The 22,174-nt window shown below is 44.2% G+C and overlaps 1 protein-coding gene across 4 annotated transcripts in view; it reads right to left on the bottom strand.

Moving 5' to 3' along the window:
* The window catches only part of CAMK1 (calcium/calmodulin dependent protein kinase I), a 171,238-nt gene that overhangs the window by 116,742 nt on the left and 32,322 nt on the right, over positions 1–22,174 (bottom strand). Inside the window, exons 1-2 of one of the 4 annotated variants that reach the window (XM_056524700.1) lie at positions 21,760–21,841; positions 2,954–3,090 (exon numbers count right to left, since the gene is read on the bottom strand). In XM_056524700.1, coding sequence (XP_056380675.1) covers positions 2,954–3,039 — 86 coding nt within the window. In that variant the 5' untranslated portion in view covers positions 3,040–3,090; positions 21,760–21,841. Of the gene's footprint in view, positions 1–2,953; positions 3,091–17,439; positions 17,462–21,486; positions 21,509–21,759; positions 21,842–22,174 lie in introns of those variants that run through there. The other 3 variants (XM_056524702.1, XM_056524703.1, XM_056524701.1) reach the window with 3 other exon arrangements.

Below are 22,174 nucleotides of genomic sequence, written 5' to 3' on the forward strand. Positions count from 1 at the left end.
GGTGAAGTTATGGGTTCTCAAAAGGCAGAGATAAAAAATTAAATGATGTAGCCAAATTTCATTGGTGGGAAGGGGTTAAAAAGATATCATAGCATGCAAAGTGCAATAAACAGGTTCCCGAAAAATATCGCAAGATGGTTTTATAGGACTTTGAGATGACAGATGGATATGGTTTATATTGCCTGCATAAATATAGGGAGTATAGGGAGAGGCGGAAGGTAGCAGGGATTATCTTGTAGTAATAAACTCATTCACAGACAAGGCCGCCATCACTGCTTTCACTTACTATTCTGCAGAAACGGTTTTATCATAGTGTCCTGTTTGTGGGCAGTGTCCACAGGATGAATCTCGTTCCCTCATACACATGACGGAATTGCTGTTAGCATGCAGATTCCCCAGCAGCAGTTTACAGAACACATTGATAGGGGAATTAAACACAATATGGAATAAGTCATCATGCAATGTGCGGATTTTCACCGTTATTGTGTGGAAAATATGCGGCTTGTTACTGCAGATTTTGTCCTACCAATGTATAATGTGAAATCCGCGGCCAGTCCACAGAACAATCGGAGGCATGTAACATGTTTTGCTGCAGGATTCAGGGAAAAAATACCCTGCCTGTGGACTTACCCTAAAGAGGTTTCAAACCGAATATAAAATGGGTTTCACATCTTCACCATTGTCAATATATCTGCTTTCTGTCAGTCAATTCAAACATTATGGACATCCGGAGGCTGTAGGCTTGTATGTCTGTGTGTACTGAGAGAGTGTTTACTTTGGCAGAAATCTCTTATCTATCCTTGTATTTTGGTACAATGTATCAGTAAAGGCAAAAAGTTACCAGAGATAGTGCAGTGTATGTCTATATGAATATCAGATCTGGATGTTATAATGAACAGTTATGTTACCACTTATAAGGCTGCGTTCACACTGAGGAATTCAAGAGGCATTTACTTGAGTAATTCCTCTTGAATTCTCCGCTCCAAATTAATGCCCATCTCCTCTGCCCATTGACTTTAATGTTTTTTCTGCTGTCCTGTTCACACTGCGGAAATTCTGCTAGCAGAATTCGGACGCTGAATTGCTTTCCGCTTGAAGAAAGAACATGTTCATTCTTCAAGCGGAATCCCTGAGCAGAATCCAATAGAAGTCAATGGTAAAAAAAAAAATTCTGCCCGACATCGTTTTCAAGTGCAATTCGAACGGAATTCAGAAAAGTAGATTAAATAGCCTCCACCTTCATTTATTTTCATTTCCGCATGGAAATTCCGCTTGAATTCTGCTCGAATTCAGCTTGTTGGATAAAATGACAGAAGGCAACAATTTCCTGACAGAAATTATTCCTTGTGAATTCCTCAGTGTGAATGCACCCTTAAAAGAAATCAGAGATCTTAAAATGGTGTGGAATTCAAATACTATTACCGTATATGCCGGCGTATAAGACGACCCCCAACTTTTACAGTTAAAATATAGTTTGGGACATACTCGCCATATAAGACTACCCCTCCTACCACGATGTACGGTACCTTGTAGTTCCCCCCACATTAGGTAGGCATCATGTTCCCCCACATTAGGTAGGCAGTATAGTTCCCCCCACATTAAGTTGGCAGTTCCCCCACAATAGTAGGCAGCTCCCCCACAATAGGTCGGGAGCTACCCCACATTAGTAGGCAGTTACCCCACATTAGTAGGCAGCTCCCCCACATTAGTATCAGTTCCCCCACAATAGTAGGCAGCTCCCCCCACATTTGTAGGCAGCTCCCCCCACATTTGTAGGCAGCTCCCCCCACATTAGGTCAGCAGTTCCCCCACAATAGTAGGCAGCTTCCCCCAACAGACATACAGCTTCCAGCCATATACAGTGTATGGCTGCAGGCTGTATGTCTGTACTGGTCTGTGTTCCGATCACCGCTCCTCCGGCCCGGGTCACCATCTACTGCTATGGCATATGGACCATAGCAGTAGGTGCCGGGACCGGGGAGCAGTGACCGGATCACTTAAGATAGCACGGCCGGTCACTCACCAGGCACCGGTCGACGCGTCCTCCTGCGGTCCTCCTGGTCCTGTGCTCCTCTGCCTCTATGGTTGTAGGCACGTGACGTCACTGACGTCCAGTGCGTACAACCATAGAGACGGAGGACCGGACCGCAGGAGGACCGAAGGAGGATCGCAGAAGGACGCTGGGGAATGGTAAGTGACCGGCGGACATCCTTATGTCCCGAAAAGATTTTTCCGGACACAGGGATGTCCGGCATAGGAATACCTATGATTATCTGCCCGGGCCGGCTCCCGTGTGTGGCTGCAGGCGGGGGGACGGCCAGAGCAAGTAAAAACTAATACTGTATACTAAAAACCAGGGGGCCTCCAGCTGTTGTAAAACTACAACTGCCAGCATGCCCGGACAGCCTTTGCCTTGCTGGGAGTTTCACAACAGCTGAAGGCACCCTGGTTTTTAGTATACAGTATTAGTTTTTACTTGCTCTGGTCGGCCTCCGCCTGCAGCCACACACGGGAGCCGGCCTGGGCAGATAATCAGAAGTTTTCCTATCCCGGACCTCAATACCCGGGGTATAAGACGACCCCCGACTTTTCAGAAGAAAATTCGGGGTTAAAAAGTCGTCTTATACGCCGTGATATACGGTCTTCTAATGCACAGAAGACTGCTTTCCTATACAGTGGGCCACCATAAAAACACAGAGTATGCATTATTTTAAACCCGTGGCCAATGGACAACATATTCCACCATATGGCTAAGTAGTGAAATACATTGGGCTTTACACCAGAGGTATACATCAAGAAGTCTTTCCTACACAAACCTTCAACATAAAGCTCAGATGTAGGCCAGAAAAAACTACATGCAGAGCAGTGAAAGCTGTCCACATAGGAATCAAGCAAAGATGTAATTACTCTTTTAAAATACAGATATAGATAACAAATTTTGTACGATACTCACGTTCCCAACACATCCCGGAAATCATAAATATCTCTTATGTCTTCTGCTCTCTTCTTCCAACTTGGCCCATCCTCTCCCAGGGGCATCCTGAAAGGTATTCCTTAACCACTTAGTGTTGATAGAAATTTCCGCCAAGTCTAAAGTGTAATAAAAAAAAATAACCATCAGAATACTGAAACAGATATACTGTATTCTCGGAATTTGCCTATGAAATTGAAAAAGGTATATACATGACGCATCCAATCATACTAGTCTACACACTCTTCATATTAGTCTACACTGTATTAAAGGGGTTCTCTACCTTAGGTAGTCCCTATACGTTAAGCTTGGTTTATATTACATGCGTGCCCTCTGTAGCACAAAACATCTGCAAAATGTCAAAATGGGGTGCTCACTTATCAATGAACAGACCCATTGATAGCAACGGCCCAAATAGTCAGCTTGTGAATAGGTTCAGGTGATTTTACAAATTTATGGGAGTTAATCGGACTCAAAAGTGCTGCAATCTATGCTTTTGAGTCTAAGACAACATTCATATACTCTCGGTAAACATGTTAAACTTAAAGAGTACCTATCATGATCTAAACTCTCTAAATCCCCCATCTGTCCCTGACTCTCACTGACACTATCTCTGTGTTTCTTTTAATTCAAAACCTCCTCTTTCTACCTGATTTATTATCTTCTTGGCTGCTCATTCAGCTGTCCTAGTGTGAGAGAGGAAGGGGGTGTGGCCCAGCATAGAGGCTGTGAACACAGTAGCTGGCAGCTCTTAATCTTCTCCTCTCTATTTAAAACTGCATGTGCAGAGAAAAGAAAGATCAGAGCTCAGATAGCAAAATGAATGAGGGCATGTAGTAAGGCAGAGTCAGTGCTGGCTTCTGTCTGTCTGATTCACAGGCAGTGAGCAGTGCTGAGCTTGTCTGTGTCCCGGCTGCAGTCTGAGATTTTGGACTTCAGCATGAGTCTGAAATCTAAAAAAAAGGCTTGTGGCCAGGACTGGTAGGGAGACCCCTAGTGGTCATTTTTTCAAAGTGGAAAATTAAATAGAAAAGCATATTTTTTAATAACATGCTATTGGAAAGTTATTCTGCATACATTAATCTATAATATATCATAAGTTTTTTTGATGAAAGGTACCCTTTAATCCCTAGCTGACTATGTTTGGATCAACAAAATCAATGGGGCCTTTGCCAGTCCATTTAAAGGTATGTTGGCACCCCAATTTGGTATTTTGATATATTCAGAAACATAATGTGAACCAACCATTAGAAGGGTCTTTTAACAATAAGTTGAGTAAAAAAAAAAAGGGGTCACTCTGCTGAGACTTTCCGCAATCAAATGCAATCTGTGGTGAAACCTAGAAGAAAGTCAAAATTTTCCTGCAGTGCCATAAAGTGAAAATTAAAGATAACATAGTGCTCATTCAGATCAATGGGGTGTCTGTAATACGGGACAAAACAGGTCCTCTTGAGTGGAAGACACTCATTATAACTAATTCCCCTAGCCAGGAGATGAGGAACCCAAACAAAGTATCTCAAAGGGTCCTAAACAAGATCCCTCTCTATAAACTCAAAGTTCCCTTATAGGATAAATGAAAGTAGGTTTTCTATACCAATGAACACCTTTAACAGACAAAAGGACAAAGTCAAGTAGGGCTTTAACTTTATGGTACAACATGCACTTCCAGAAATGGTTAATTGGTCAGTGATGGTCAATTGGAAACACAGTTAGTGCCTCATACAAGTCCTTTATGGGTTTATTGCACTCCAAAACAGTCCACTGACTGTAATTGGATGATTAGGTTAATATCTTTGTACTAAATGATGTTTCTATTCATTCAATATAATTACTCATAGCAGCTGAAATAGACATCACAAGTTCTAGAAGACAGCAGAACATAACTTTACAGATACTTTGACACCTCTGTAACACAGTTTATCTTTAGTGTATCCGATGGCTTCAAATAGACTAACTGGAATAGCCAGTTATATCGGAACAGAAATTTAAGCCTAACCCCACTGAAAACATAAATTCAGGTGTGACTTGAGAAAAAAGAAAAAGCATATCCCCTATCCGCAAGTTTTAGATTGCGGGGGGTCCAAGCGCTGGAGCCCCCCACGATCTCCTGTACAGAGCCCTGGCTCTCCCCTGGAGCAGGCATCACAACTGCCGCCTGAACTGGGGCCGCAACGCCCCCTTCATATATTTCTATGGGAGAGCCAAAGATAGAGATATATGGAGGGGGTGTGGTGGCCCCCACTTCGGGTGGGAGCATGACTAGCCACTTCAGGGGTGATCCGAGGCTCTGTAAAGGAGATTGCAGGGGGCCCCAGCACTCTGACCCCCACGCGATTTAAAACTTATCCTCTATCCTGCGGATACGGGATATGTTATTTTTGCATGAGACTACTGCTTTAAAATATTACATTTACATTTTAAAAAATTTAATATTTTCTCTGATGAAGCCCCCTGCTGACTGGACATCTGGAAAAATAATTGTCCAGAGAGGAAATGGTAAGCGCTACTTGTGCCAACGGTAAAGCCTCCCGAGATCATTCAGGTGTCGGATGGCTATTCATACAAGGGAGTGGGGACTCACTCACAATTTCCCCTAAGAACACTGCCAAGAGTAAAGAATGGTATCTAAACATCCTCCAAGAGAAACTTCTCCCAACAATCCAGGAGTAATTTGGTGATGAACAATGCTTTTACCAGCATGATGGAGAACCATGGCACCAGCAAACATCAATAACCAAGTGGTTCCATAAACAAAATGTTGAAATTTTTGCCCCATGGCCAGGAAACTCCCAAAATCTCAACCTCATTGGGTTGCCATCAGTCAGGAGTTGGCCCAGAAGCAAATCTCCAGGGCAAACTGCAGAAGTCTAAGGGTGCATTCACACCACGTTTTGGCAGTACTGCACCGTATCAGTTTTGTTGCCGGGCTAAAAACCATGGCATACCACAGTTTTCTCAGTCCGGCAACAAAACTGGATACAGTCCAAAAATGAACCGACCAGAGTCACTTGCTGACTCCATCCGGCTCATTGGAGTGAATGGAATACGGCAAAGGGCCCGACGGGGATACAGCAGCGGCTGGTTTTTTAATTTACCTGCTGGATTAAATAAAAATTTAAAGAACATGAAATGTTTTTAACGTCAGTAACCATAGAAACATCTGACTATTTTATCTAAAATTCTGAATCTGCAAAAAAAAGTGTGCCAGGTTAAAAAAAATTTGGACACAACTTTATACTGATTTGTTATTGAGTTCAATGCATAAAAAAGTATGCAGTAAGCTCTTAAGATCCCTTTAGTGGTGGCTGAATGCAGTGAGAATTTTATCATTGTTTTTCAGTTTGTAAATATTCAGGAAATTTAGTGCTCTGTTTTAGAAAAATATCTCTGGCTGATATACACATTTAGGCAATGTCCTTTGAACAAACTCTGCACACAACAAAAATGCTTCTTTCTCTTGTTATCAAGCTTCTTCCCTCAACACCCTCTCCTGCAAGTCTGAATTCCACTCTGAAAATCAGCTTAGGTCTGTCCTGTGTCTGCAAGACAAGTCAATACAAATCTTTGGAGGGGGGGCTCCGCATACTAGCTCTGAAAGAACTGCAAATTAGAGATGAAGCAGAAATCTGCTATAATTACGATATACAAATTATATAATGGATGTGATTAGTCACCAGAAATGACAGGCATGTTTCTACCATATAGGGGACAACATGATGATTGATTTTTATTTTTATTTTTATTTTTTTGGGGGGGGGGGGGGGGGGGGGTCCAACTGTTGCTCAGTAACAGCGGTCAGCAATGTCGCCACACATGCACTGAACAATTCGTTCATTCCAAGGGACATGTCAACCACATACTAATTAGTAGAGGTGCACCGAAATGGAAATTTCAGAACCGAAACGAAACCGAAAAAAAAAAAAAAAAGGCAGCTCCCCCCAACAATATTAGGCAGCTCCCCCCACATTTGTAGGCAGCTTCCCCCCACATTAGGTCAGCAGTTCCCCCACAATAGTAGGCAGGTTCCCCACATTAGGTCAGCAGGTTCCCCACAATAGTAGGCAGCTCCCCCACATTAGGTCAGCATTTCCCCCACAATAGTAGGCAGTTCCCCCCAACAATAGTAGGCAGTTCCCACACAATATTAGGCAGCTCCCCCCACATTAGGTCAGCAGTTCCCCCACAATAGTAGGCAGGTTCCCCACAATAGTAGGCAGTTCCCCCACAATAGTAGGCAGTTCCCCCACAATAGTAGGCAGCTCCCCCCACATTTATAGGCAGCTCCCCCCACATTTATAGGCAGCTCCCCCCACAATATTAGGCAGCTCCCTCCAACAATATTAGGCAGCAACCCCCAACAATATTAGGCAGCGCCCCCCCACAATATTAGGCAGCTCCACCCCACATTTGTAGGCAGCTCCCCCCCCCACATTAGGTCAGCAGTTCCCCCACAATAGTAGGCAGCTTCCCCCCACCCCACAGACATACAGCTTCCAGCCATATACAGTGTATGGCTGCAGGCTTTAAGTCTGTACTGCTGCCCCCACAGTGATCCGGTCACCGCTCCTCCGGCCCGGGGTCACATCTACTGCTATGGCCTATGGACCATAGCAGTAGGTGCCGGGACCAGGGAGCGGTGACCGGAACACTGAAGAAGATGACGCGGTCACTTACCAGGCCCCGGCAAGCGCGCGTTCTCCTGCGTCTCTATGGTTGTACGCACGGGACGTCAGTGACGTCCCGTGCGTACGACTATAGAGGCGGAGAAGCGAAGGACCGAAGGAGGATCACAGGAGGACGCCGGGGAATGGTGAGTGACCGGCGGACATCCTTATGTCCCGAAAAGATTTTTCGGGACACAGGGATGTCCGGGATAGGATTAGGAATACTTCTTTTTATGTGCCCGGGCCGGCTCCCGTGTGTGGCTGCAGGCGGGGGCCGACCAGAGCATATAAAACATAATACTGTATACTAAAAACCAGGGGGCCTCCAGCTGTTGTGAAACTACAACTCCCAGCATGCCCGGACAGACTTTGCTGGTCCGGGCATGCTGGGAGTTGTAGTTTCACAACAGCTGGAGGCCCCCTGGTTTTAAGTATACAGTATTAGGTTTTATATGCGCTGGCCGGCCCCCGCCTGCAGCCACACACGGGAGCCGGCCCGGGAACATAAAAAGAAGTATTCCTATCCCGGAGAGCGCGCCCCCCCAGATGTTGGGGGCGGCCCCCCCTGCACCCCCCACAAGTGCCTCTGCCACTGGCAGTGTTTGCAACTTGCTGTGGGCGGGCAGGGGAGGTGGGTCATTATCGGCACATTTTTTGTTGTTTCGGCATTTTGCCGAAATAGCTATTTTCGGCCGACATGTATCGGCCGCCGATATATCGGTGCATCCCTACTAATTAGGGGTCTTAGCAGCTGTTCTCCCACAACATGTGGACATGTTGAAATGGGAATACCCCTTTAAGGAAGCACACACAAAAAAAAAAAAAAAAAAAAAAAAACAACTAACTAAATGGTGTACATTGCTTTAATCTATCTTAAACTATGGTTTGTGGAAATTGTTGAAAAATACATGTCTGGGATTACAGGGAAGTAATATAAATTGCATCGTAAGACTTCTAAAAATCCCAGTTCCAACGAATACTTATAACCATCTAGAAAACAAGCTGAGCAGGTTTATACAGAACAATGGTTACTAATCCCCAATATGAAGCCGGCCAATAGCTGACTGGCTGATATGACCTTTCTGTTAAGAGCTGAAAATATGTAATAGCTATATGTGCACTGCAACCTGTGGCTCTCCAGCTGTTGAGCAACTACAAATCCAAACATGCTTTAATACACCTTTCCTTAGGATTCCCTCATACACATATAATCGCTCCCCTAAATTTAGGTGTGTTAAAACATCACTTTTATTAATGCTCATTAAAAGGTCCAGAAAGTGTATTAAAATTACTAGCACGGTCCCTATAATATCAATTTAGATCTCCTAGATGGAGTAGTATTGTGTATGAACGTCTGCGGTACGTCTTATTGGGGACCATATGCTGTTTTTAAAACCACACAAGCTATGTCTATAGGGGATTATTAGTTAATAGGGGTTATATACCCCATCACCTCGGTGACTGGGGTTTGGTTTTGCATTACATCCAGATAATGCACATACCACCATCTAGTGCACGAGCCTATGTCTATATTTACCCATATGTATACTAGGGATCGACCGATTATCGGTATGGCCGATATTATCGGCCGATAATCACGATTTTGGGCATTATCGGTATCGGCAATTACCTTGCCGATAAGCCGATAATGCCCCGCCCCCCCCCCCGCACCGCCCCCACTGCACCGCGACCGCCACCCCCCCCGACCCGCCGCACCGCACCCCCGACCCACCGCACCGCGTCGCACCCCCCACCATGATGCTGGGCGGTATACCGGTATGGATTTTTGCCCATATCGCTATACCGGTCGGGCCCCTCCCCCACCCTCCGAGTCAATAAAAAAATTTAACTTACCCGTAATGGGGGTGGTCCGGGCCATCCATCCTTCCTGTAGTGTCCGGGGGCGTTCCGGGTGAAGGGTGGACCGGTCCGGGCTGTCCTTCTCCGGGGGTCCTCTTCTCCACTCCGGGCAGGCTCCGGCCTAGTACACTGCATGGACGCCGCTACGCCGTGACGTCAGGTGCGTCGCTGCGCACGGGCGTCACTGCGCAGCGGCGTCTATGCAGTGTACTAGGCCGGAGCCTGCCCGGAGTGGAGAAGAGGACCCCCGGAGAAGAAGGACAGCCCGGAACGCCCCCAGACACTACAGGAAGGAAGGATGGATGGCCTGGACCACCCTGAAAGGTAGGGGGAGAGAAGCGGGTGGCGGCAGCGGCCTATGGCCCTGCAAAAGCCACAGCAGATCATTGATTTAAAGCGCCCGCTTTAAATCAATGATCTGCAGCGGTGTTGCAGGGGGTTAAATAGCCGATAACTTATACCGATATTCCGTTATAAGTTATCGGCTATCGGCCCTAACCTGCACCGATTATCGGTATCAGCCCTAAAAAAACGATATCGGTCGATCCCTAATGTATACATAGAAACATAGAATGTGACGGCAAATAAGAACCATTTGGCCCATCTAGTCTGCCCAATAATCTGAATACTATCAATAGTCCCTGGCCCTATCTTATATGAAGTAAAGCCTTATACCTATCTCTATCTTATATGAAGGATAGCCTTATACCTATCTCTATCTTATATGAAGGATAGCCTTATACCTATCCCTATCTTATATGAAGGATAGCCATATACCTATCTCTATCTTATATGAAGGATAGCCTTATACCTATCTCTATCTTATATGAAGGATAGCCTTATACCTATCCCTATCTTATATGAAGGATAGCCTTATACCTATCTCTATCTTATATGAAGGATAGCCTTATGCTTATCCCATGCATGTTTAACCCCTTAAGGACCAAGGGCGTACAGGTACGCCCTTGGACCTGCTCTCCTGATATAACGCGGGGTTACACAGTAACCCCGCGTCATATCACGGCGGGCCCGGCGTCATAGTGAAGCCGGGACCCGCCTCTAATAGCGCGCAGTGCCGATCGCGGCACCGCGCGCTATTAACCCTTTAGCCGCGCGCTCGGAGCTGAGCCGCGCGGCTAAAAGTGAAACCGAAAGTGGCCGGCTAGCTCAGTCGGGCTGTTCGGGATAGCCGCGGCTAATCGCGGCATCCCGAACAGCTGACAGGACAGCGGGAGGGCCCCTACCTGCCTCCTCGCTGTCCGATCGCCGAATGACTGCTCAGTGCCTGAGATCCAGGCATGAGCAGTCAAGCGGCAGAATCGTTGATCACTGGTTTCTTATGAGAAACCAGTGATCAGCATAGAAGATCAGTGTGTGCAGTGTTATAGGTCCCTATGGGACCTATAACACTGCAAAAAAAGTGAAAAAAAAAAGTGAATAAAGATCATTTAACTCCTCCCCTATTAAAAGTTTGAATCACCCCCCTTTTCCAATAAAAAAAAAACACAGTGTAAATAAAAAGAAAAATGAACATATATGGTATCACCGCGTGCGGAAATGTCCGAATTATAAAAATATATCATTAATTAAACCGCTCGGTCAATGGCGTGCGCGCAAAAAAATTCCAAAGTCCAAAATAGTGCATTTTTGGTCACTTTTTATATCATTTAAAAATGAATAAAAAGCGATCAATAAGTCCTATCAATGCAAAAATTGTACCGTTAAAAACTTCAGATCACGGCGCAAAAAATGAGCCCTCATACCGCCCCATACACGGAAAAATAAAAAAGTTATAGGGGTCAGAAGATGACAATTTTAAACGTATTAATTTTCCTGCATGTAGTTATGATTTTTTCCAGAAGTCCGAAAAAATCAAATCTATATAAGTAGGGTATCATTTTAATCGTATGGACCTACAGAATAAAGATAAGGTGTCATTTTTACCGAAAAATGTACTACGTAGAAACGGAAGCCCCCAAAAGTTACAAAACTGCGTTTTTTTTTCAATTTTGTCGCACAATGATTTCTTTTTCCGTTTCACCGTAGATTTTTGAGCAAAATGACTGACGTCATTACAATTTAGAATTGGTGGCGCAAAAAAAAGCCATCATATGGATTTTTAGGTGCAAAATTGAAAGAGTTATGATTTTTTTAAAGGCAAGGAGCAAAAAACGAAAATGCAAAAACGGAAAAAACCCCGGTCCTTAAGGGGTTAAACTTCACTGTATTTGCAGAGACCACTTCTGAAGGAAGACTATTCCATGCATCCACTACTCTCTCAGTAAAGTAATACTTCCTGATATTACTTTTAACTCCTTAACGACGAAGGACATATATTTACGTCCTGCGCCAGCTCCCGCGATATCAACAGCCGGGACCCGCGGCTAATACAGGACATCACCGATCGCGGTGATGCCCTGTATTGACCCTTCAGACGCGGCGATCAAAGCTGACTGCCGCGTCTGAAGCGAAAGTGAAACTATCCCGGCTGCTCAGTCAAGCAGTTTGGGACCGTTGCGGTGAAATTGCGGCATCCCGAACAGCTTACAGGACACCAGGAGGGACCCTACCTGCCTCCTCGGTGTCCGATCGGCGAATGACTGCTTCGTACCTGAGATCCAGGCCGGAGCAGTCAAGAGCCGATAACACTGATCACAGGCGTGTTAATACATGCCAGTGATCTGTGTAAAAGATCAGTGTGTGCAGTGTTATAGGTCCCTATGGGGGCTATAACACTGCAAAAAAAAAAAGTAAAAAAAAAGTGTTAATAAAGATCATTTATCCCCTTCCCTAATAAAAGTTTGAATCACCCCCCTTTTCCCATTAAAAAAATAAAACAGTGTAAATAAAAATAATGATATTGCCGCTTGCGTAAATGTCCGAACTATAAAAATATATTGTTAATTAAACCGCACGGTCAATGGCGTACATGTAAAAAAATTCCAATGTCCAAAAGAGCGTATTTTTGGGCACTTTTTATACCATTAAAAAATTAATAAAAAGTGATCAAAACAAAAATGGTACCAATAAAAACTTCAGATCCCGGCGCAAAAAATGAGCCCTCAAACCGCCCTGTGTGTGGAAAAATAAAAGTTATAGGGGTCAGAAAAGGACATTTTAAACGTATAAATTTTCCTGCATGTACTTAGGTTTAATTTAGTCGTACTTCTGGAAAAAAACATATCTAAGTAGGGTATCATTTTAACCGTATGGACCTATAGAATAATGATAAGGTGTCATTTTTACCGAAATATGCACTGCGTAGAAACGGAAGCCCCCAAATTTACAAAATGGCGTTTTTTTCTTCGATTTTGTCGCACAATGATTTTTTTTTCCATTTCGCCTTGGATTTTTGGGTAAAATGACTAATGTCACTGCAAAGTAGAATTGGTGACACAAAAAATAAGCCATAATATGGATTTTTAGGTGGAAAATTGAAAGGGTTATGATTTTTAAAGGGTAAGGAGGAAAAAACTAAGATGCAAAAACTGAAAAACCGTGCTGACAACTTATCCCCTATCTAAAGGATAGGGGATAAGTTGCCTGATCGCGTGGGGTCCCGCCGCTGGGGACCTCCGCGATTTTGCACGCAGCACCCCGCTCTCATCAGGCTCCAGAGCGAACATCGCTCCGGGTCTGATGACTGACGATCACGGGGCCGAAGTATCGTAACAGTTACGGCTCCGCCCCCATGTGACATCACACTCCGCCCCCTCAATGTAAGTCTATGGCAGGGGGTAAGACAGCTGTCTCGCCCCCTGCCATAGACTTGCATTGAGGGGCGGAGCGTGACGTCACATGAGGCGGAGCTGTGACATCAAGATCACCGGCCCCATCATCAGACCAGGAGCGGATGTTCGCTCCGGGGCCTGATGAGAGCGGGGTGCTGCGTGCAAGATCGCGGGGGTCCCCAGCGGCGGGACCCCGCGAGATCAGGCAACTTATCCCCTATCCTTTAGATAGGGGATAAGTTGTCAGCACGGTAGTATCCCTTTAAGGGGTTAAACCTTTGCCCCTCTAATTTAAAACTATGTCCTCTTGTGGTAGTTTTTCTTCTTCTTCTTTTAGATAGGCTCTCCTCCTTTACCGTGTTGATTCTTTTTATGTATATAAAAGTCTCTATCATATGCCCTCTGTCTCTTCTTTCCTCCAAGCTATACATGTTAAGGTCCTTTAACCTTTCCTGGTAAGTTTTATCCTGCAATCCATGTACTAGTTTAGTATCTTCTCTGAACTCTCTCTAGAGTATCTATATCCTTTTGGAGATACGGCCTCCAGTACTGCGCACAATACTCCAAGTGCGGCCTCACCAGTGTTCTGTACAGCGGCATGAGCACTTCTCTCTTTCTACTGCTTATACCTCTCACTATACATTCAAGCATTCTGCTAGCATTTCCTGCTGCTCTATTACACTGTCTTCCTACCTTTAAGTCTTCTGAAATAATTACTCCTAAATCCCTTTCCTCAGATACTGAGGTGAGGACTGTGTCAAATATTCTATATTCTGCCAGAGGGTTTTTACGCCCCAGGTGCATTATCTTGCACTTATCCACATTTAATTTCAGTTGCCAGAGTTCTGACCATTCTTCTAGTTTGCCTAAATCCTTTTCCATTTGGTGGATCCCTCCAGGAACATAAACCCTGTTACATATCTTTGTGTCATCAGCAAAAAGACATACCTTACCATCGAGACCTTTTGCGATATCACTAATGAAGATATTAAACAAAATTGGTCCCAGTACAGATCCCTGAGGTACCCCACTGGTAACAAGACCTTGCTCTGAATATTCTCCATTGACTACAACCTTCTGCTGTCTGTTACTCAGCCACTGCCTAATCCAGTCAACAATATGGGAGTCCAAGCTCAATGACTGTAGTTTATATATAAGTCTTCTATGTGGAACAGTGTCAAAAGCCTTACTAAAATCTAGATATGCAATGTCTACTGCACCTCCGCCTTCTATTATTTTAGTCCCCCAGTCAAAAAAAAATCAATAAGTTTTGTTTGACATGATCTCCCTGAAGTAAACCCATGTTTTTCATCTTGCAATCCATGGGATTTTAGATGTTCCACAATCATATCCTTTAGTAGGGTTTCCATAAATTTCGCCACAATTGATGTCAGACTTACTGGCCTATAGTTGCTTGATTTCTCCCTTCTACCTTTCTTGTGAATGGGCACGACATTTGCTAATTTCCAATCTTCCTGGACGACTCCTGTAACCAGTGATTGGTTAAATAAATCTGTTAACAGTTTTGCTAGCTCACCACTAAGCTCTTTTAATAATTTTGGGTGAATCCCATTAGGCCCGTGACTTATTTGTCTTCACTTTAGACAGCAAATGTAGAACCTCTTCCTCTGTAAAGACACATGCATCAAACGATTCATTAGTCTTCCTCCCTAATGGAGGTTCTTTTCCTTCTTTTTCTTCTGTAAAAACTGAACAGAAGTATTCATTAAGGCACTCGTCTAGTCCTGTATTCTCTTCTACATACCTTCTTTGTTTTTAATTTAGTTATTCCTTGTTTTAATTTCCTTTTTTCATTTATATATCTGAAGAATGTCTTATCCCCTTTTTTCACAGACTGAGCTATTTTTTCTTCTGCCTCCGCTTTAGAAGTTCTTATGACTTGCTTGGCCTCTTTCTGCCTAGTCTTGTAGATTTCCCTATCTTCATTGCTCTTGGTTGTTTTATAAATTGCTTTTGGCCACTCCTGCTGAGTACCACAGTGGTCTCGTCCTTTTTCTGCTTTTACTGACAAGTCTAATGCAATTTTCTGTTGCCTTCAATAATGCATCTTTTAAGTAGTCCCATTTCTCCTGGACTCCATGTAATCCGTTCCAGACTGATAGGGACTCATTTAGGACTAATCTCATTTTTGAAAAATCTGTTTTTCTGAAATCTAAAAACTTTTGCTTTTGTGTGGTGTGACTCCATACCATGCACATAGATTTAACTAACCCACATGCTCATATAAGTATAGAACGTTCACTTACCTCCTGCGCTCCACAGTTGCTCTGGTGACCGGCCACTATTCTTGTCACTGTCTCAACGATGTGCATACAGCTGAAAGAAGCCCTACTGTGCTGGGGACATTACAGGGCCTAGTAGGTGGCCTGGGTCCCTGTGCAGTCAATGTCCACCCCTGCTTCATTGTAGGTCTATAAAGCCCATCTCCTGCTACAATGAACCCCATCTCCTGCTACTTGTCTGATCAAATGCATCCTTCTCCTGGCTATATTTAGCAATCATTGGGGTCATAGCAATATAGCCCTGACCAATCAAAATTTCTATGATGTCTGAGCGACATGTCAAAAGTTCTGCTCTAAATTAAATGGACTTGCCATGAGCATGTCACAGTATGTGGCATACATTTTTTCCAACATCCTTACGTATACCAGTGAAGTAACAGCGATCTGTGATGGGAAAGCATCCTAAGACACTTCCAGACCCCTATGGCCGTGTCTTAACTCCTGTAGGAACAAAGGCTCTGGTAATCCTATATGGCGATCTTTCTTTCCTCCAGACATCTGCTATTAGGGAACAGAGTTTGGGCACCTCCGTACAGGTTAGATAGTAGGCTGGTAAAATTAGAATGGGACACCTTAGAGCTGACTATACACATTAGATATTTGAAGACTGATGCTTTCCAACTCAATATGCATGGGAGCAGCCTTGTTGTCCCCTTGATATAACATAAGGATGAGAACAGCGATATATGTCAACATTTCTAAACATTCATTTACCCAAAAGATGAATGGAACCTGATGTCCCCAATAGTAGCAGCAGCTTATCTCACTTCCCTATTGAAAAGCCCTGCCAAGCTGGATGTTCATGTTCAGAGAAAGTCGAGACCATAGCTGTAGGCTAAAGTATGAGAAGATTGCACAATAAACCTTGAAGATAAGTTGAATAGGGGATAAGTTGTCTTACACTGCAGTACTCCCTTTAAGGGTTTACCCCCCCCCCCCCCCCCCCAGGATTAGAAAAACACTAAATACGTCCTTTCAGAAACCATGCCACACGTATCTATGGGTCGTGTCTGGTATTGCAGCTCAGCTGATGTGAATGGGGATAAGCTGCAATATCACATACAACCTGTGAACAGATGTGGCACTGTTTTTGATATACAACAGAATTACCATCAAATTGAGTGCAAAAACCAATATGTCTACACCTATGAGATGAAGGAAGACCCCATTCCTGAACATCTTAGACTTCCAATATGTACGGTAACATTTCATCAAGCCGAGTTTGAACTGCATATTTACATTTCTGTTATTTGGCACTGACTTTAGGAGAAGATCCTACCAATGCAAATCTCAAGAAAGCATATCATATGGCTGTATTACCAGTATCCATTAATAGCTTCTTTAAGTATCAGCCATTTATTTTTCCTTTCTTTCCGAATACATTTAATCAACCTTTTTTTCTCAGTTTTTTTTTTAAATAACTACATCTCATGGGTTACCATGACAACAGCAGCAGCTCATATAAGTGCACAGAGAGATCCCCCCTATCCTCCCACCCATAAGAACACCTCTGACACTTGTTAGAAAACCTCTACAGTTTGTGTGCAGCAACCACCCTTCCAGAAATAGTCTACTGATGGAGGCCTCTCCGTACAGCAATATATTCCTCAATTGTTACAGGAACCCATCGAAGTGTTAAACAGAAGTAGGGCTCCCGATTTATTTTTAGACAAGAAAACTAGGGCACCCTAAACAATGATGATACCCAGCCATATCAGTCTTGTGAAAGTATGTCCTGGTTTATCTTCAAGATCCAAATTAGTCACTCAAAAGAACCAAAAATATACACCAGCAAACTGGTCTTCATGCAAACAAAGACTGGAAGACCCTCAAATAAGACTCTTGAAGAAATCGGGGGGGAAAAATAGACATGCAAGAAATCTTGGATTTCCATGGTTTACAGAACTGACCTGATGTTTCAACTCTGGTCTTCAATAAGGTCTGGGAGACCTCTATTTTATGTCTTATTGATAGGTAGTCAACGAGCGTTAACATATGAGTGAGTAATGTAGACAAAGACAGAAAAAGACTGTCATGCTTGGAGAAGTGAAAATTAATAGGATGACTAAAAAGATGAATGGATACAATAACAAAACCCAAAGACACATGATTGAAAACCTGAGGACTGAAGTCAATGGTTAACAAACATCCATTCATGTCACTTCTGGGTTTCCTTAAAAGCCACTTATTTTGTTGAAGACCACCATTGCCCTAAAAGTAGAGTCTGGGAACTTTTCCGACTTAACAGTGAAGAACTCAATAGCTACAGTGCCTTTCATAAGTACTGTATTTATGGACTTACAAACTGGAATTCAAATAGACTTCCCTTTTGACTAACACAACATGGATAGAACCGTTATATCATTTACTCTGACACAAGCAATAAATGAGAACAAAAAAATTGGACATCTACTGGAAGTATACAACAAGTCGATACTTGGTAGAACCACCTTTCGCTGCACTAGCAGCTGCAAGTCTTTTGTGCATCTCCACAACATTATCCCTGACCAATTTGGTACACGCTTTTGTCTTCATGCTACTATAGGTCTAGTAATGCTCTCCAACAAACTCTGAGCCCTTTGCACAGAACAGGCCCCTCCATATATCTCCATGGGAGAGCCGGAGAAACAGCGTTTTTGTATCTCCGGCTCTCTCATATAGATAAATGGATTAGTGCCGTGGTCGACAGTAATTCGTGCACTGAGCAAAGGTCGCTCCACGCATGAATGCATGGAAAGAGACAGGGTGCCGCAAAGGAGATTGCACGGGGGGCCCAACGGTCAGATCCCCCTGCGATCAGACACTTATCCCCTAGACTGTGGATAGGGGATAAGTTGTTATGTACTGTAGTACCCCTTTAACTTCAATGGGTTGACAGCAAATCCGCAATAGGGATTTGCGGGTTGATGTGCACCAATTGATGCACCAATTAAAGTCAACAGATAGCATCAGAATTTAAATTAAAGAGTACTTGTCACTAAATAAACTTTTCTAAACTAACTCAGGCTATGTTCCCTAACTATACCAAACACCCCTCCCACCCTTAGAAAAAAATTCAGAGCTTTGAAAAGCTGTGTATCATACCATTCTTCTTGCTTACATAGTGAAATATCCCAGCAAAAGAAAGTGGGCATTTCCCAGCATGCATGATGTCACTGAAGCATGCTGGGGGACTACTTCCACCCTAACATCTTTGCAGTGCTGTGATGAATAGAATACCTCAGGCTCTGTGCAGCTGTCAATCAAGCTCAGTGAAGAGAAACGCTTCCTGAGTTTGGTCTCCTGCCATTACAAGCAGGAGACCAAAATCTGAGATTTTTACCAGACTGAATGTGTTCTGTCCAAGAAGGAAGACCCCTGGTGGAGAGGTGTAAATGGAAGCCAATTACAAAAGATATTTGGCGTGAGGAATCAAATATTAAAAATCATGTTTAATGACAGTGCCCATTTAAGCACTTCTAAAAGTTCCCAGAAAGTGCATTCATGTCCATGGACAACAGTCATTCAAGATGTCATAATGTGTAGACCTTTGTAGAAGGAATCATGGAAAGGTTTCCAAATTGTTGGTTATGGCAATTTCAACTAAAAAAGAAATGTATATATTACACTGTCATATACGTCAAAGCTGAAAATGAGGTATGGCACATGAAAGTCATGTATCTTTTTAAATGATTGTTTATGGCAATCTCTACATGAATATGTCATTTTACCACCATGCATGCCAAGCATGGTAGAGGTAACAAAGCATGGCACATGTTATTGGTTATGGCAATTTCTAGCCAAATATGCAATTTAACCACCATATATATTACAAACAAGTGACAAGATGGGGCATATGTTAAAAAACATATTTTTTTCCATACCAACTGGCCCAGAAAGTTAAACAAATCTGTAAATTACTTCTATTTAAAAAATCTTAATCCTGCCAGTACTTATCAGCTGCTGAAGATGAGTTGTTCTTTTCTGTCTGACAACAGTGCTCTCTGCTGACACCTGTCTGTCTCAGGAACTGTCCAGAGTAGCAGCAAATCCCCATAGCAGTTCCAGAGACAGACAGAGGTGTCAGCAGAGAGCACTGTTGTCAGACAGAAAAGAACTCCTCAACTTCAGCAGCTGATAAGTACTGCGAGGATTAAGATTTTTTAATAGAAGTAATTTACAAATCTGTTTAACTTTCTGGAGCCAGTTGAAAAAAATGTTTTTTTAATGGAATATCCCTTTAAAGCAAACAACAGGACCAAGAAAACCATCAGGAATGTATCTACTTGAAAAGTACCAGTTCTCCTCCCGATTACATGTACATAATCTGCTGGTGATTTTCCACTTCTGCAGACCCACTTAAAGGGGTACTCCGCCCCTAGACATCTTATCCCCTAACCAAAGGATAGGGGATAAGATGTCAGATCGCCGTGGTCCCGCAGGATCCCTGATGCGGCACCGCGCTATCATTACAGCACAGAGCGAGTTCGCTCTGCACGTAATGACTGGCAATACAGGGGCCGGAGCATCGTTACGTCACGGCTCCACCCCTCGTGACGTCACGGCCCGCCCCTTTCAATACAAGTCTATGGGAGGGGGCGTTGCGGTCATCACGCCCCCTCCCATAGACTTGCATTAAGGGGACGGGCCGTGATGTCACCAGGGGCGGCGCCATGACGTCACGCTCCTCCGTCCCCCGTATCGCCTGTCATTACGCACAGAGCGAACTCGCTCTGTGCTGTAATGATAGCGCGGTGCCGCAGCGGGTATCCCAGGGGTCCCCAGCAGCGGGACCGCGGCGATCTGACATCTTATCCCCTATCCTTTAGATAGGATAAGATGTCTAGGGGCGGAGTACCCCTTTAAGTCAATTCGTAGCAATATAACCCATATAATATAGCCCATTCACACTATGGAGTTTCAAAGTGGAGAAAATCTGCTTGGAACTTCCGATCCAGCAGCCTCCCTTTGTCTTCAATGGGATTGTGATAAACCGTGCACACAGCGGAATTTCCGTGGGGAAAAGTTCTGCCACAGAAATTTAAATTCTGAAATCTGCTGAAAGAATGAATTCCACGCTGACTGCTATGCTATCAATGGTGATATCCGCGAGGTCCTGGCACGGAATGATTCGCGGGGGTTAATGAGCCCTTATAGTACAATTCTCTTTGTTGCCGCTTTCTGTCCCTCAAAAAGAAGGATATTTAGGATGTATGGAGCTCTGGTTGGTTGCTATGGGCAACAAAAGAGAATCTTACAGTAAGACAGTGTGAAAAATCTCCCCCAAAGCCTTAAAAGCATAGACATTTTCAGTCTGCGCTCGCTCTTCTTTCTTCACTAATTGGCGCTGTATTGGAGAAGAAGGAAGCGCAGCCTTTTGATCCCAGTCCAAGTGATGAATATTCAATGATCAGTCCCTGCGTGCAGACATCTACCTGAACTCAAGGGGGACAGCTATTTACGCAATAGTCTCTGAAAATAAATGAAGTCGGGAGGAAATATTACAGCAATACGGGGAATGAGGAGGAATAGGGGTCTAGAATTAGCGGAACATAAAAACTGAATGAGCTTTTCAGAATCTAGACTGGTAGGTAAAAAAGTATCAACAGATACGAGGTTTAATAATACAGGGGGAGATTTATCAAAACCTGTCCAGGGGAAAGGTGCTGAGTTGCCCATAGCAACCAATCAGATCGCTTCTTTCATTTTTGAAAAGGCCTCTGCAAAATGAAAGAAGCGATCTGATTGGTTACTATGGGCAACTCAGCAACTTTTCCTCTGGACAGGTTTTGATAAATCAACCCTTTTTACCACAATAAAGTAGGGCTGTGCGGTATGACCAAATATGTGTATCACAGTATATTTTTTTTTTAAACTTACGGCGGTTCCACAGTATTTTCACCCCCCCAAATCATGTGACCGGCCAGCGCTGTTCTGCCCCCCCCAATTAATGATAAGCCCAGCGGGGTACTACTCACAGATGTCATCTTCAAGCACTGCCCTCCTCCTCTTTGTTGGGGGCCGCCGGGCGCTGGAACTCTATACTGTACGCCAGTGGTCTCCAACCTGCAGACCTCCAGATGCTGCAAAACTACAACTCCCAGCATGCCCGGACAGCCAACGGCTGTCCGGGCATGCTGGGAGTTGTAGTCTTGCAACAGCTGGAGGTCCGCAGGTTGGAGACCACTGCTGTATGCTGTATCCCTATGCCCGGGCTGCAAAAGATACAGAAAATAAACTTTAAAACTCACCTATGTCGGGGCCTTACACTGGGGACTGGAACGCCAGCAGCCTATCACCGGCCGGAGTGATGTCCCGCCCTGGCCAGTGATAGGCTGAGCCCACTGTCAATGTAAGGAGCTCTGGACGGCTTCTTACATGACAGTAGGTCTGCAGGATGGAGACCACTGGCGTATAGTATAGAGTTCCAGAGCCCGGCGGCCCCCAACAAAGAGGAGGAGGGCAGTGCTTGACATATGTGAGTAGTACCCCGCTGGGCTGATCATTAATTGGGGGGGGGGGGGGGGGGGGGGCAGAACAGCGCTGGCGGGTTACATAGGATTAGTTCCCCGATGTGGGGTCAGCGCTGCGCTGGGCTGATAATACATTCCCGAGGGGGAGGGGACCAACCGGTATTGCGGTACGGGGGAAAATTCGTATTGTGCA

This window comes from Hyla sarda, chromosome 6, assembly GCF_029499605.1.
Source record: "Hyla sarda isolate aHylSar1 chromosome 6, aHylSar1.hap1, whole genome shotgun sequence".
Classification (NCBI taxonomy): Eukaryota; Metazoa; Chordata; class Amphibia; order Anura; family Hylidae; genus Hyla; species Hyla sarda.